A 17575-nucleotide genomic window follows, 5' to 3' on the forward strand; every position below is an offset into this window, starting at 1 on the left:
TGTTTTTTACGTGTATATGATGCGCACTTTATGGCGTATTATACGTATGAAAACCCCACCCTAATCTTACCCAAGTGCGTATCATATGCACATGAAAAACTACGTAGCATTTGCACACCAAAACTAATTTTGCCGTATCCATTCCACGCCATTCCACAGGTTTCCGACATTCTATCCGAACTAGGGCTGCATTCGAAATCGCATACTTCCCTGCATATCACATATTAATATAGTATAATTCACAGTACACATAAAAGAGTAGGCTAAGTGAAAAGTACCTGGATGACTTACTTCTTCCGACCAGATTCTAAAGTGTGCATACGATGGACACTTTACTATCCCATGAGGCCAGGGAGGTGAAGCGACGTAACTCACGCTGGTAGGAAACATGATAATGACAGCATGGCGACCTCTGGATTACATTCATAATACACACATTTAGCAGTTGTGAAGTAATTAAGTTTTCAGACACAGCCTCTCTCTTTAACAATAAATTAATATACCTGCTGCAAGGAATGCAAAATTTAGCATCCTGTTTACTACTATCTCAATTCAAATTCATGAGCTTAACTAAATTTTTAAAGGTATTTTCAGCAAATGTCAGTCTTTTGACATTTATGCATAGTACAAAGGATGTTTACTTGCATAACACCTGGGGATATCCGGAAATGTTAAAAAAAACCTTTTCATGTGCTCAAATTCTAATTTAAAGTAGTCTGATCTCTGATGTCGGAAGCAAAAGACAGCAATAGACACTTCTTTTTAAGGCATTTATTCATGAAATACACACTTTCAAAATTTCAACAAAAGCTTCCATAAAATTGTAAGAAACTCCAGCCCAGTTTAAACAAAACTCCTTTGTGTGACTATGGAAACCATGTGCAATAAATAATCATTATGCCAGGAAAAAAAAAAGACAAGGAAAAGGACACCTTTAAATGTCAATATTTCACCACTAAAAGAAAATGAACAGCTGTTACAAAAAGAAAAATGTGAGGAAAACAATGTGCTATGTATGGAACATTAGTGTGTGAATTGAGCCAAGCAGGCACCCGTAGAATCAGAGGGATGAGAACTGTATGGACTCTATCTGTGACCTGAGCACCTAACGAACAGATAAATCGAATGAAGCTTCCAGAGCTGAAACCAAGAACCATCTGAGAGACATATATTGCACATTTTTTCCTTGGAAACATAACGATCGTTCCACACGACCCAATCCGAATGCTTTTTCCCAGTCCGACCACAACTTTAAACTGAAGTTACAGCTTGTTTTATACACAAAGCGCATACATGGATAAGACTATGCTGAATGACAAGGAAGGAGAAAGGGTTATAATGCTGAAGTGATACTATCACGGTCGAGTCCTTTATATATCAATCAAAGCATGTACAGATTGATTCTCAACAAATCTCGATTTGCGGCAAATCTCGACATGTTTTATATTTCAGATCACTGCAGGACAAATTTTTACAGTATAAATAAATAACATTTAGCTGGGGGGGGGGTAGTTTGGACAGAGGAGTGTGATAAATATACATGGCTCAGTTGGAGGTGCCACTGTGAAGGTTGGTTACTTAAAATCATTCTTCAACTCAAAAACAATCACAAACACACAGTAAAACCGGTTGCCATTAACAATTAAGATTTTGCAATGCTTTTAACTGGCAGCAAACACTACACGTAGTGGTATATCTGGCAGCTACTGGCCAATCATTTCAGGCTCACAATCAATGCAACCCAAAACTGACTATCATAGTAGCCCCTTAATCATTCACACCCTAGAAAAGCCACCCGCTGGATACCTATTAGGGCAGGATTGCGTTTCTCTGTGTCGGCCGTATAGTCTGATTTTAGACTTTCAGACATTACCACAGAGTGCTCTTTAAACACACTGCTCTAGTGAGAATACAATCATGGTGGATGACTCAGAGGAAAGACAATCCTCACTGGAGAGAGATGATGGACACAATGAGGAAAACAATTGAAATGATGCCCTTTTAGGGCCGCCGTAAGCTTTTCAAAAGACAATAAATAAGAAGTGCTTTCCAGCGCAGCTGAAATCTCGCATGACAGAGAAACCGGTAGTATTTTTGATTGAAATGTTTTCTGATGTCCAGGTCAAATTTCACACCAAAGTCAAAAAGGGGAAAAATAATAAATTATATTTTACAATGAACCTTATTCTTGGGGGAACCATTATTATGAACGTTAAGCCAAACCAGCCCCCAAATTATAAGCACATTTTCCTCTTGTTGTCATTAATGTAAAAAACTATTAGTATATGTAATATATGTTGTAAACATTTATGCTGATGTAATTCAAAGTATATGCAACATGTGTGTGTGTGTGTGTATATATATATATATATATATATATATATATATATATATATATATATATATATATACACACACATATATATATATATATATATATATATATATATATATATATAGCCTATATATATATATACACACACATATATACATATATATATATATATATATATATATATATATATATATATATATATATATACATATATATATATACACACACACACACACACATACATACACATACATATTTATATACACACACACACAATTCGCATTGAATTACATCAGCATAAATGCTTGCAACATGAACATTGCCTGGCCCAAAAAAAGTCTCTGTTTACATTTAAATTGAAAAATGCTTATAGATCATCATTGCAGTGATTATTATGTTTCTTGCATGTTTTATGTTTGGTAACCGTTCTTTTACCCATAATTGATGTGCGTGTATACAGCCATGTAGGAAGACACATCGTGGCCATATTCCAGGATGGCCATGTCAAGATTCATCAGGCTCAAATTGTGAAAGAATGGTTGGGAGGGAGCATGAAGAACCATTTTCACACATGAACTGACATCTGAGTCCAGACCTTAAATTCAATGAAAGTCTTTGGGATGTGCTGGTGGAGACTTTACAGAGTGCTGGACTCTTGCAGTGTCAATACAAAAGTTGATGCACTTCTTTATGGAAATAAATGTTGTGATGTTATTTGCATCAAGAGGTGCATACATTTTGGGTCAAAAGCTTGGTCAAGCACTCTGTAAAGTCTCCTCCAGGACATCACAAATACTTGCAATGAATTTAAGGTCTGGACTCAGATGTCAGTTCATGTGTGAACATGATTCTTCATACTCCCTCACAACCATTCTTTCACAATTTGAGCCTGATGAATCTTGACATTGCCATCCTGGAATATGGCCACGATGTGTCTTCCTACATGGCTGTTTAAGAAAAGAAAAGCTACACAATCCATCCTTTTGGGATAGAAGAACTCTTGCAAAACATATAACATGCTAGAAACAATGCAATAATGATCCAATCATAGACTCTTTTTCTTTTTTGGCTGGGCGTTACTATGCATAATCTTTTCACAAAAAATGTTGCATTATGGTAATGACAATGGGAGAAAAATGTGCTTTACTGTCATAAAAAAAGAACACAGGCAATACAATAGCAAAATATAATTTCTTCTTTTTTCTTGCATTTGGGGTGAAATATGACACAAATACTATATTACAGATAATATCCTGAGATTGACCCAAGGATCATCCTCTGACATAATTTTCACATCTCCAGATTTGTAGCTCAGTTCACAGAGCACCATTGTCGCAGAGCCACATGCTGCCAAAATGCTAGCAAACGGAAATGATAAGAAGACCGGCCTCCAGTCTTGGCAACTTCAGTCTGGACACAGTCCACAGCTTCTAAAGCAGTAAAGCAGGTCTCCAGTAAGCTTCTTACAGCCTGCCTGTCAAGTGAAGTAGCGCTGATGTCTCAATGCAAGCCTGATAACATGGCCCGAGCATCGATCTACCCCAATACTGCAGAGTATACCGAATCTACCTCAGAGCGCTAACACACCTCTCATGCACAATGAAGCCCTGGGAGAGTGATGCTTCGTGGTGATTTAAACAATACTACAGCGAAAAACCCTGTCTTCCAAGTTGCCTTCATCAATTGTGTCAGAAAAATAGAGCAACCGCATAGTTTTGTAATAAAGGTTTAACAAAACAGACTAGCGGCAGAACAAGTTGCTATGTTCAAATCCGAGCAAAGCTGTAGAAGTGATGTACAACAGGACTTTAATCTAAATGCCAGTGTTGTTTAAGATGGGAAATGACAATGATGATGTTACTTTGCTATTTGAGACTGATTTCCTGTGACAGCAATAAATGAAATTTCATGAATACACAACCAGCTTCCCTCTAAAACAGGCTGTAAAAGCCAGTTTTACAAGACCCAAGAGCACCAAACGTCAAAAAAGCAAGAAAAGTACAGGTATTTTGAGACTCGCTGCCGGTTTGCACCATGTTTAGATCGGTTTTATTTTTAAAAGGTACAAAACATTAGCACCATTTATTGGCTCAAATAGGAGAAACACAAGTGAACACCAGCCTTCACCATGGCAATGACCCCAAAGAAAGACCCTTCCACACACCCAATGCTGGACGAAAATGAGAATCAGAAATGCATTAAATAAAAACAGTTAAATCATGCATTTGTCGCATTGTCACCAGTCTGTGAGTAGTAATAAACCTGCAGTTTGTGTTTGGAACACTAGCCATATAAACGTTTGTGTGAAATGGCTGATAAATACAAGAACGCAATATTAAAATCATCGGGACAGCATCCTCTTTACAAGAGCATATTGGTGATGCAAAAAAAACAAAAAAGTAAAACAATATGCAGCTTTAAAAAATTGTGAAGCTGAAGACAAAATGTATACTGAGATAATTCACATTGCAAGACAGCGAAAAAAAGACTCACGGGCAAATGAACCATTGTTTGCAAGACTGCAGTATTCAATATATAAAATATCAGTATTTGTGGAATAACTTAATGATGAGATCCAGAAAGATTTGGTCAAGCTGGTTTGGCATTTACCCGTGTAAAAGTTGACCGCTGTAGTAGATGACGCACGTATTCTCGTTGATTCAAAGTAAAAACAGATTTTTTTTTTTTTAAAGTAAATGTTTTGATATAAAAAGTCAATTTTCTCTTTAAGAAATGTTTCAAATACATTTACATTAGAAATCTGATAAGAGCCCTTTAATGTTTGATCAACTAGACGCAGTTTGTCTGCTAACATCCACAACGGTACACAATCCGTTCAGGGCTTGCAAAAAATAAAATAAACCAAACGATCGAACCACCAGCCAATTTTCACTAACCTAACCCGACAAATCATAAGTATTGCTTTTTTGCCATTTTCCTCAGAATTAAATCAGTTAAGGTCAAACGCTGTTCGCATTCTGCCATTTGTACAGCTTGCCATCCAGAATAGAGTGAAGTCAGGAGGGTATATGAAGCCTTTGGCACTAAGACAGCGAGAAAACAAAAAGCTGTACAATACATATGGACGGTTACTCGTGGGTTACATTCGTACTGCGGAGGATTGGAGAGCTGACATCATGTCATTGTAAGGACTGAATGTTTCATCTTTTTTGTCTCAATCAAAAGGTGATGCATTGCATATATGACATTGACGCTGAGGGATTATATAACAGGACGTATATGTATATGAGGGGCAGGTTGGCTATTTTTGAATGTTAGAAGATAAAGATATTAACATTTTAAGGATTTATCCTTGCAAATCTTTAATGATTCTAGAACTGAAAATAAGCATTTGGGAGGATCAAATGATTAAAAGCACCTTTTCTGTTCTGAAATCGTTTTAAATCAATGCTGCACGTAATTCCTCCTAAAATAAAGAGGACCAAAATATAGGCTTTTTGCATCACAAACGTCTGCACCACTGAAGAGAGATGTAGGGTGAATCCCATGAAACCTCAAAATCAAATGAAAAAAAAAATAAGGGGAGAAATAAATATATAGCTCTTGTTAAATATTTTTTATAATTATTATTAGAATTAATTTAGGAAATTATCATCAATTGTTAATGATTATATAAGGTTTCTATGACCATTAAGATTTTTTCCATTGTCACAATATTTTTAAAAAGTATTATAAAATTGTGAAACATTATTAAAATGTTATTTATACATTACAGTTGTATACATTTTACCGACTTTAAATGCAGTTATCTTAACTATAGTAAAGTGAAAAATGTCTATATTGAGAATAATGACATCAACATTTTTTATTTTTTAATTACACCAACAACAATAAAAGGTGCATTATGGTAATGACTGGATTTGGGAAAATAATGTCAAAATACCAAAAAATCTTAATGGTTGCAAAATCCAAATTATTATTATTATTATTTTTCATTTAATTTTGGGGTGCAAACATTTTGAGAGATTCACCCAATTCGGAATCGGACTTGAATTTAGCTGACCATTTGTGTCTTTTCCATGTAGCCACATAAACGTAGGCCAAAATATAGCACTTTTGGAAAACCACTCTAAACAGTCTCTATTTTTCTAGCCTTTAGTCTTTCACACGCACTTTCAATACATCTTTCATCCCTTCTCTCCATCAACAACTTTTATATACAATATTGGTAAATAGAACATAAATACTACACATAAATTTGCTTATTCACAATTCCACTCGTAGCGGCGCCGGAAAGTAAAGAAAGAAACCGCTCTGAGATAATACACTCATATAAACCGCTTTATATAAGCATAGAAAGGCTCTGCGCTCCCTAGAAGTGTTGGGTAAGACCTGAGAGAGAGCGGTCAATTTGAAACACGTCCTCTCTTCTGGTTAGCAGTGTAAAAGTGGACACTTCCACGGAGGACGGCAGACACCGAGCACCATCTTTTTGCCCATAATTGAGGTGGGAACAATGTCCAATGGTACAAAAAATGTTAAACCTTTTCTTATGACCTTTTTTTATGTCTTTTTTGTTTGTTTTAATAGTGTAAACAGCGCACCAATAGGGTCTTGGTTCCACTTCTCTCATCTATACAAAAGTATAAATATATGCTTTCTCTCAATTTTTCACATATCTAGGACATATAGCGGACAAACAGACAGAGAAAAGCGGTTGTTCCCGTAAGTCGCCAGTGTCGCAGTGGCTGTGCTGGTTTTGTTGTTTGCTGGCTCGTGTCTGTGTTGACGGGCGTTTGTTTGGTGTGGGCGTTGATGGTCTCTGCATATATAGCACGTAGCACAGTCCTCAGCCACTGGGCCAAAACAACCAAGCGTTTTTGTCCAACTACAGCAGATCCATTTTAGGTCTGTAATGAAGGAGGAGGGGGGATTTCTGGAACGCACACAAAACACACATGCATTGGTGTGACTGATAGTCATAGAGCCACTAGAATGGAAACAAAGGCACAGAAAGTCAAGTGCTTCTATTGTTTTTGCAATGGCATTTCAGGGAAGCAGGATTACATATGCAACCTTTCTGGAAAAAAACACGCTCTGTGCATCAAAATGTCAATTTCTGACTTGCTGTTGTTTACGACAGACAAGATGAATATAGCATACTGGATGACAGCACAAAAACAATTTCAGATCTTCACATAATGTATAAAACGCATGCATATTATCCATGCATGCATGCACGTGACATGCACATCACAACGGCAAACGGGAAGACTAAAGCCAGCTGATCTAAAACTAGCATGCACACAAATGTATCATTAATTACCTTAAATCTCCATCTTGTTACCACAACAAATTTCAAAGTATGATCCTTGCCCAAGATTTCTTCATTGCATAAGATGTCCAGCTGAAAATAACAACACAAATGTAGCACACAAATAAATAAATAAATAAAAATATTACAGTATGTGGAAAAGTCCACAAACAAACTATGCTTTCTATGATCTTACAGGACCATTACATGGGTCATTACATAGGTCAGATCATTTACTTCAAAATATTAGAGATGGATCAGGATGGTCAAATAATCTGCTGCTGATCAAAAATCGAATACTTGTTATATAATTAGACTTTAAATTAAATTAAAACTTTGAATCTGCTTAGTGAGTCCTGAGTGCAAATTTTAATGTGGTTTTAAACCATTCAAGCGCAAGAATGCACAAAATAGTACTCAGAAATCGCACATTGTACTCCCGGCCTTTCGTATAGTGCTTAATTACTCAAATGAGCTCTCTTTTGCATCATCTTGCACTTGAATGAACAAATACACACAAAACTATGTCAAAATATCCTCATAAACACAGTCTGTTTGGTCTTAAGTGAAGCTAAACAGTTCAGAAATGAAACACGTGTAACTATATTGGATCCGTGCACTCGGTCTTAAAGGGAGAACAGCCTAATAAATCTGCCACAGTTTGTCATTATTATTAATCAAAGAACAATATAAAAAGAGAACCACTTCCTGATCTTGACTGAACAACTTTTGTAACTTTAATAAGGACTGATCTATTTTATTTATAAAAAGGAAACTATGCAGTGCTATTTTACATTTGATTTCAATTTCTGAAAACTTTGTTCAAACAACTTATCTCAGTTGTATTTATTTGTGCCCTTACTAGTTTGCTTATTTGTTGTTATTGTATTACTGACTGTATACTTCTCTATAATAATGTTTGAAAAGAATATTAGTTATCTATTTTATTAATAAGTTGTTCTTCAGGCTGCTGATTTTTGTTCTCTGCATTCAGCTGCAACAGAATGACTTCCAAAAAGACACAATAAATATTTGTTTGACTTAATTTAATTTATTGAATTGAATCCATAAGAAGCAGAATCGATAAGCAGAATCAGAGTAGCTAAAATTCCAACAATACCCAACCCTATCTGGCAATCCAGACCCATCCCTATTGTTTTATCTTGATTATTTTTAAGATTTAATATTTTTAGCAATGTGGCTTTTGTAGTTGTAAGCATGCTAAAATGTTTCAAGAAGTTTTGTCTTTAAATTCATGCCTAGCATTACCATTACAGCAATAAAATTGTATTTACCACCTTCAACATTACATTAAGGCAGTTACTCTCAGACTCAAATGTAAATGTTTCATGGCATGAGTGTCGTGTTTTTTAAAATGATGTGTCAAGTTAAAAACATTAAAAATTTTAAAAATGCATCACAAGATTCAATTATGTTGCACTCCATACATCTGTGTGATCGCCCCTTTAAAAAGGACACGTACATAATTAGACAGCCCACAAACTAGCTGATTTTAAATATATTTAAACGCTTTTTTTATTTTATTTATAAAAATGTTGTTTTGTACATCAGTTACCCTGCTGCAAAGCATAGTCCCACATTACACAGCTACTCATTAAATAAACGGCCAATATTGTCTATAATTTAATATAATATAATATTTGATTTAAGTTATTTTAAAGTTACAATATAAAAAGAAATAAGCTAGCACAGCTATGTAGGCCATCATTTGCCTCTTTGCAATTCTCAAATCTAGTTTATCGGCCATTATACAAAGATTCGACTATAAAATGCTGCAATTGACCAATCAGAATCAACTATCCCAGAGAACCGCATAATCAATTGTGTACGAACGTCTCTTGGGACAGGTGGGATTTTATGGTGCTTTACAAAAGAGTGGCAGTCCTTTGTACTGTCAAAACATCCTGTTCCACCTGTTATTCAAGCCGAAACAAAGGACACAAAACCTTTAAAAGCAGACATAATGGCCCAGAGGATTATTTGTATCGCAGTATAAGAAGGGATGCCGCTCTCTCTGGAGTGAAACACCAGCGCCGGTGTGTGTGTGTGTGTTTTGGCTCGCTGTGAGTCGCAGCGACAGCAGCACGACCACAGCAACACCTGCTGGAGGCTGTGAGCTCTTTGCACTACTCAGAGTTTAAAGTCATTGTGAGGATACGAACCAGAGATGTTCAGAGTGACAACCGTCTGACGGCGTGAAACAATGAAGCTTTTGATTCTTATTAGAATTTAGCTCTTCAAAGATTTTGCTTTTCTCCTGCACTTCAAAGCTGAGCCGCTACACAAACTGCTGCCATTTGGGTGTCGTATTTTTTATCTGGCTCGGAGCAGTATTGTGCCGCTGGCAGCTATAACTCTCGATACTTGCGGAGAACAACAGGCATCTGACAGTATTATTGCGGGGGAAAGTTTTTGACGGATGTGTGTGGTGGAAAAGCCCACACATTTCTAACAAAAAGGAGGAAAAAAACAGTGATGAAGCACCAATAATTAGTCAAGTTTTGTGTTAAATTGCACTATGAGAAGTTGGCAGGCTGCGAGATACATGACAGAGAGCAAATGATATTACAGGCTATTATTTGTCTCTGAAAATATGAGGCACGTTGAAAGCTTTGTGGGAATCGTGACAGCGCGGAGGAGCTTTGAAACCCGCGTGGTGATTCACACATGAGCCATTGCCGAGGAGGAAGGGGTGATGCTGGCCGGCGTGGTGGCAAAGGTCTCTGACGAGTTAAATTCGCCCAAGGGAAAAGGTATTTAATGAGGTCTGTTTTGAGCCTGCGGAGCTTAAGACCTGGAGGGTCACATACCTCGTTGAAAGATGTCAGGTTGAGCTTCTTTGCGATGAACTTCTTGAGGTGGAGAACGGTCGCCTGAGCCGAACAACGAATCCACTTCCGCTTGAGTCCTCTGAGCTTACTGCTGTTACACTCCAGACAGATACTCACCTGAGAAGAGAAGACATTTTGACTTAGCGCTGATAATCACACGGAAGATTTAGATAACTGCACTGTGTCAGGACAAGAAAACTAAACAAATAGCGAATACAAGTAGCTTAAAGGGTTAGTTCCTCCAAAAATGAAATTCATGTCATTAATGACCCTAATGTCGTTCCACACCCGTAAGACCTCCGTTCATCTTCGGAACACAGTTTAAGGGCGTTTTCACACCTGAAAGTCCGCACCAAGGTCCGAACCAAAGTTTGTGTTTGGACATTTGGTTCTTTTTGGTTTGCTTTCACATTGCAGTTATGTTAGCGCACCAAAGAACTTTACATGACGCACTGGCGTCCTGTCGTCATCATCTATGTGGGCTGCATCTTAACATTGATTGGTTTGTTAGCGGACGTGCGTCTGACGTCAGTGTGTTGTCAATTCAGCTGCTAACTTTGATAAGAATGAATGAACAGACGCATCGTTGCCAATACTGTTAATATCATGGCATTACTATCTGCAGCACCAACTATACTCGAGGCAAATTCACCAAATGAACGTCCTCGTTATGCAAACATTTTATCGGCGCCGACATGAAAGGAGGAGCTCCTAGAAGATAGGCTTTTTAGCCAGACAATGTATTTTATTTTATAGTTATGTTTAAATATTATAATGTTATTTTTAAATTCCATCTAGGCTATATTGATTATGAAACGTACACAGATGTGCAATATATGTCAAAGACATCGAGTCAGAAATAATTTTGACCACTTCATTAAGATTTGTTTCGTAGAAAGCTTTATTATCTTAATTTTAATAAATGTTTCATCGTTTGCCTGAATTTAATAAATAAGCTTAAATAAATAATATAACATCCCGTGACGGAGTGATCATTTGCGTTGCACATGAACTGGAGCGGTCTCATAAATAAACCGAAACTCATATAGTCAAGCAGAGCACGCTGTTCACGCGAGCTGACAGGACTACACAAGCGGTTCTGGATAAAATGCTGCGCGCTCCATCACTGCATGTGCTGTGAGTTTAATCTGTGTTTTTTCACTAATCCTACACCAGAACTTCCTGTAAATGGTCTGAAAGTCTAAATATAATGGTCTAAATATAAAATATCTTAAACTGTGTTCTGAAGATGAACGGAGGTCTTACGGGTGTGGAACGACATTAGGGTCATTAATGACATCAATTTCATTCTTGGGTGAACTAACCCTTTAACACATTTTGAAATGCTTGAATCTATTCCGTCTAATATAGACCGCTCAGCCTAATTGTCAGAACTCATGCAAATCCAGGCAAAATATCTGCATGATTTCAGGTACTTAACCTACTAAACTAGTGGAATGATCTTTCGATCTCCACCCGAGACTCTCAAAAACTTGTTGCTCTGTTACACCTTTACTGTGCTTAATTGCATGAAGTAGGCAAAACATTGTCCCATCAGCAATGATTGCTCAAACTCTCATTGAAAATGATTTGTTGTTATTTGACAGGTTTTAACTGAAGCAACTTGAGGTAATTCATTTTCAATACAAGTGAAAAGATTGGTATCACATTGTATGAACCTCTAATTTAAGTTAGAGGTTTTTTTGTAAAGTGAACTGAACCTCTTGAGATACACCCTGCATAATTGTAATACTTTTATTCAAAAATACAGTACTGTGCAAAAGTCTTAGTATTTAGTATTTTCAAGTTAGTATTAGTATTAGGCAAGTTAGTATTTTCACCCGCCCAAAATCTTTTTAAGCCAGTTATTTATATATTTTGCAGTGTGTCAGTAGGTAATATCAGTTTACATTTGCCATTAATTGTAATAATTCATTCCAGTGAGATTTTGGTATGCAGAAGGAGTCTGACAACAGCTGTTTGAGCCACACGGAGATCTAATCTCCCCATTATCAAGTCAGTCTAATCTCCCCATTATCAAGTCAGTCATTACATGAAGAAACTGAAAAACTGAGACAAAATCCACAAGAACTGTGACATCTCCAAGACGCTCGAAGAAACCCACCTGCAAAGCTACAGTACTATGAATAGTTTTAGACACTTGTGTAAAAATGCTATAAAGTGAGAATGATTTTAAAAAATAATGTCATAATTTATCAATGAACTCCTAATAACTAAATCAAATCAGTGTTTGGTGTGACCACCCTTTGCGTTTTAAACAGCTTTTGTCCTGGTACACGTTCTCATAGTTTTTCAGGGAGCTTTGCTGGACGGTTTCTTCAAGCGTCTTCTTGTGGATTTTGTCTCCTTTTTTTCAGTTTCTTCATGTAATCACAGATGGACTCGATGATGGTGAAATTAGATCTCCGTGTGGATCAAACTGTTGACTCAAAATCTCACTGGAATGGATTATTACAATTAATGGCAAAATAAATGTTTGAAAATGTAAACTGATATTACCTACTGACACACTATTGCAAAAAATATAAATAACTGGCTTAAAACATTTTTTTGTGGGGGTGAAAATACTAGCGTGCCTAAGACTTTTTCACAGTACTGTGGATATTTATATCCCTCTGACTTTTCTTAGCATATTTGTGTCAACAGCATCACTCGCAACATAATATGCCAGATGAATCATTGTCAGTCTCTTGGTAAACAGCACCTGTCATAACAACGTGAAGACAATCAGTTCAGTGGCTTAATGTGAGAATCTCTACACATGCATCCCTTCATAGAGTTGATTTCAATCACTTTACATAACCATTTTAAAGTTTAAGAGGGAAATTATACTTTTAATTAATACTTTAATTCATCAAGGTTGCATTAAATTGATAAAAACAACAGTAAAGACAAATAAATACTGTTCATTTAAACTTTCTATTCATCAAAGAATTAAAAAAAAAAAGTTCAGCGCAACTGTGTATAAAATGAATAACAATGAGATGTGTTTCTTAAATCTGCATTTTTTTAAATCAGTGTTAGACTACTGTCTCCTTAGAATGGATCACTCATGTTAAAAGCATCTGCTAAATGAATCAGCCAAGCATAAATCGAAACATAAACCCAGCCAGGTCATAAAGAGGAGAGTCACGACACTAATACAAAAAACTGCATAGCCATGCACACAAGTACCGATGCAACCAATGCGATTTCAACAACAAAAGAGCAGATGCCAGCAAGCGCTCCGCCGTCTTTCAAAACTGAGCTGAGGGTTGAGTCGCCAGTGGACTGCGGTCGCCTCGGGCTGCCCGGCAGGTGCAGTGGCAGAGTGAGAGCTTCAGAGAGTCAGGACGCATTAAGGATTTCATGCCTCTCTCTCTCCCCGTCCCTCTGTCCTTCTGCCTATAAGTGACTGAGCAGTGCAGAGTGGCACAGCCGCCCATTTGGACCAGGCCTCACCCAGAACAGACAGTAATGGAGAGGGATGAGAAGGGGCAGCTGCGCCTGGCGGCTAAACACCAGTCGATTTCAAGGGCAAATGGTGCCGAGAGAGAAAAGCCACATACAGCCGCGTTCTTTAAAAGAACAGCAGGCAGTAAATCGCAGATGTGCTCGGTTATATGCAGGCCGTATGCGAGCTGTAATACAAACACGGATGTGCTATTAAACACAAGCAAGGAACTTCGCTATTAGCTGTGTGTGTGTGTGTGTGTGTGTGTGTGTGTGTGTGTGTGTGTGTGTGTGTGTGTGTGTGATTACTGGGTCATTACGGCACGGCCGGGGCTGTTATGCTCACCGAAAACAGTCCCGCAAATGACTAATGGCGAACTCACTCAACCAATTAAACCTCCAGATCCCAGAACGGCCGTAAGAGGGGCCTTTTATTTGCAGCAGCAGCCACCGAATAGCTTTCCTTCCTTGAGATGCCAAGAGCTGTTGATTATTGTGATTTAAAATCTAATTCTACAACAAGGTTAGATCTTCTGGTTTGTGTGGGGAATCTCCGCCGGATGGTATTTATCACACACACACCGTGTTATTATAAGCCCATATTCTGAGGTAATTTTAAAAAGGCTGCATTCTACACGTCGGCAGCCTTTTACCCCTGAAGTCTACTTATAATGCTAATCAAGGTGATTTCTTGTACCAAAATCAGCCAATTAAATTTCACATGACCACCTCTCTCTCTCTCTCTCTCTCTCTCTCTCTCTCTCTCTCTCAATTAGTGATCTTTGATATGTATAGAAATCATTCTTATGAGTTATATCTTTTCAATGAATCGTTTGGTCCGAATGACTTATACAGCTGGACGGCCACCGAATCGGTTGCTCTGCAGGAATAGTACTAAATAAATCCTTTCATTGAATCATTTGATCTAGATGATTCATTCATAAACTGGACTAAATTGGTCTTCATGTTTCTTAATTAAAACAATAGACTCACTAATCCGTCTCTTTCAGCAACTCTGACTCGCAGTTATCTCATTAACAACATGCATCATGTGATGACGATTATGTGAGGACCAAAATTAACCACTGAAAAGCAATTTTATGAAACAATGATTCCCAAATTTCCCATCATTAAAGGCAATCCTATAATAAATTGCAATCCAAAATGGTGTATAGAGCAAGATAAATATGCTTATAATTAAGCAGAGAAAAAAAACAATCAAAATTGACCATTTTAATCAGTGCTCATTTTACCCAGCAAAGTAAAATCAGCCTCACTTTATATTAGGTGGCCTTAAGTGCTATGTACTTACATAAAAAACTAAGTACAGTGAACTTACTGTGTTCAAATTGTATTGCCAAAAACCTTTGCTGATATTGAGCTGGGATACGGGTAGAGTTAGGGACAGGTGTGGCAGTATGGGTAAGTTTAAGGGTAGGGTTAGGTGTAAGGGAAATGTCAACTGTTTAATTACAAATGTAACTACAGAAATTAATTACAGACATAATTACATGCAGGTATTTTTGTAAATGCAAGTACAATGTAAACAACATGTATGTACACAATAAGTGCATTGTATCAAATGATTAATTAAAATGTTACTACATAGTAGTTAAGGGGTTAAGGCCACCTAATATAAAGTGGGTCCGTAAAATCTTCTGCACAAATGGTCCTAAATAACTCTAAACAGATTCCATTATTATTAAAATCACTTGAATTCTTTTGCATTCCACAGTTTCTGTATTGGCTAGCTCTTTTTGGTTTCACTTCTTCTTGCAAGGTCACCCCGGATGGATCTGACCAACAGACACATTAACAGAAGTGTTCCATAGCATCCGAGTGTAACTGAACAAATACTGCTGAAAATTGTATTAACTTTTTACATTATATATGAGGCCAAAGTGCCCGTCTCAGCTTTACTACAGTGGACCGCATGCGCACACAATCTCCTCTCACTTTTGCAAGATAACTGATGACCACATGACACAGACACGTAACTCTGAAATCTTCATCGATTTCTTCCTCCCATAAAGAAGAACACACGCATACTTAAGCCGTCTACATCCAAGCATACTTTGTTCTTTGTGCTTTCTGCTCTATAAATCTCCCTCACACATGCACACACTCCACTAGGCAATCTTATATCACATTGAGTTATTTTATATTTTAGCTGAAAATGCAATCCTATACAGGTATACATTTAAATATTGCCTACCACTCAAATAAATATATCTAAGACAGCATAAACATCAGAACGCCCTACACTTCACTTGGCATCAAATTCATATAAAGAAAAGAATCTGTATTCCAAATGCAGTTGTAGTGTGTAGACGGCAGCCGCACAGCCTTCTGTTATTACATTATTAAGAAGTACAGCGGAAATCACAAATACAAACTCTCTATCACTGTCTTTAATGAAACTACAAACCCTATAAAACACTGAAAAGGCTCTGCATAAGTATCTGAACATAGACTGGATATTTGGCATATTAACATTGGGTAACACCATTTCAATAGCGCACTTTAGACATTCAACTCACAATAAATAACGTTGAAACTACATGTCAACTACCAGTTATTCGAGTATTAGTAGACTGTCTGATAACACTATTTTGATGCTCCCACAACAACTTTTCAACTGCATGACAACTTATGCTACTATCTTTAGCAATAAAGGCGTGGTTGCATGCAATTTCACTTTTTAAATTTTAGTTAGTGTGTATTGTCGCTGCTTGAGCATGAACAGTATCTGCAAAGTTACAGCGCTGAAAGTTTAATGCAAACGGAGATATTGTCTTTTAATGTTACGGCAGTTTATTGCCTACAAAAAACGGCTGGTTTGGACTACGACAATCTTCTTCCTGGGTTGGTGACATCATAAACCCTTGCTAGTCACCGCAGATGTGACTTCTGCCCGTAATGTTAAGGGGCGTGGCGTTTCCGGCAACCTGTGCTTGGCACTTCAGCCAATAAAAATACAGGAAACTTCATCTGGCCATCTAACCAATCTAAGACCATTGTGTTTTTCAGAGGAATGAGCTTCATAGAAGCAGAAAGCAAACGAGCCGTTCAAAGGACAATGGAGACAGCAGTGTGGAATAAAGGTCAAATATAAGAAAAATACAGCGTTTAAAAAAAAAAGCATTAAGACATGTTATACTCGCTCCATAAACACAACCAAGCCTAGAAAAAAAACACAGAACCACCCCTTTAACAGTCTACAATGAGTGTTAGTTGACATGTAGTTGCAAAGTGACTTATAGTTAAGTAGAATGAATGTCTAAAGAGGAATATTGAAATAACCTGACAGTATTTAGAATGGAATACTAGTATCCTGTAATGAATACCGCATCTCACTTTTTTACAAATAGAATGGTAAATACATTATGGAAAATAAACATTTTAAATAGTATTATGCTGCATATGACCTCATTATGTGCATGTTTAGTTCAACAAGTTAATTAAAAAATAAATATAATATATATTTAATATCCCAAACCAGAAAAGGATGTTAAAAGTTATAATTGGATCATCCATCACTCTTAAAATGAAAATGTTGAGCACGTTGCATTATGGGATACATTATTCTATGCTGAGTGCTCTATTGTAGACTGAGAAATAAATGTATATGTATTCCAAAGTACTGTACACCACCAAAAT

The 17575-nt window shown here is 37.0% G+C and overlaps 1 protein-coding gene across 1 annotated transcript in view; it reads right to left on the minus strand.

Annotated features, from left to right (window-relative positions):
- Positions 1–3252: 3252 nt before the first annotated feature.
- The window catches only part of LOC137092715 (polycomb group RING finger protein 3), a 60847-nt gene continuing 46524 nt past the window's right edge, over positions 3253–17575 (minus strand). Inside the window, exons 8-10 of the mRNA XM_067457116.1 lie at positions 10442–10579; positions 7623–7703; positions 3253–7232 (exon numbers count right to left, since the gene is read on the minus strand). Coding sequence (XP_067313217.1) covers positions 7185–7232; positions 7623–7703; positions 10442–10579 — 267 coding nt within the window. The 3' untranslated portion in view covers positions 3253–7184. The remainder of the gene's footprint in view (positions 7233–7622; positions 7704–10441; positions 10580–17575) is intronic.

This window comes from Pseudorasbora parva, chromosome 11, assembly GCF_024679245.1.
Source record: "Pseudorasbora parva isolate DD20220531a chromosome 11, ASM2467924v1, whole genome shotgun sequence".
Taxonomy (NCBI): Eukaryota; Metazoa; Chordata; class Actinopteri; order Cypriniformes; family Gobionidae; genus Pseudorasbora; species Pseudorasbora parva.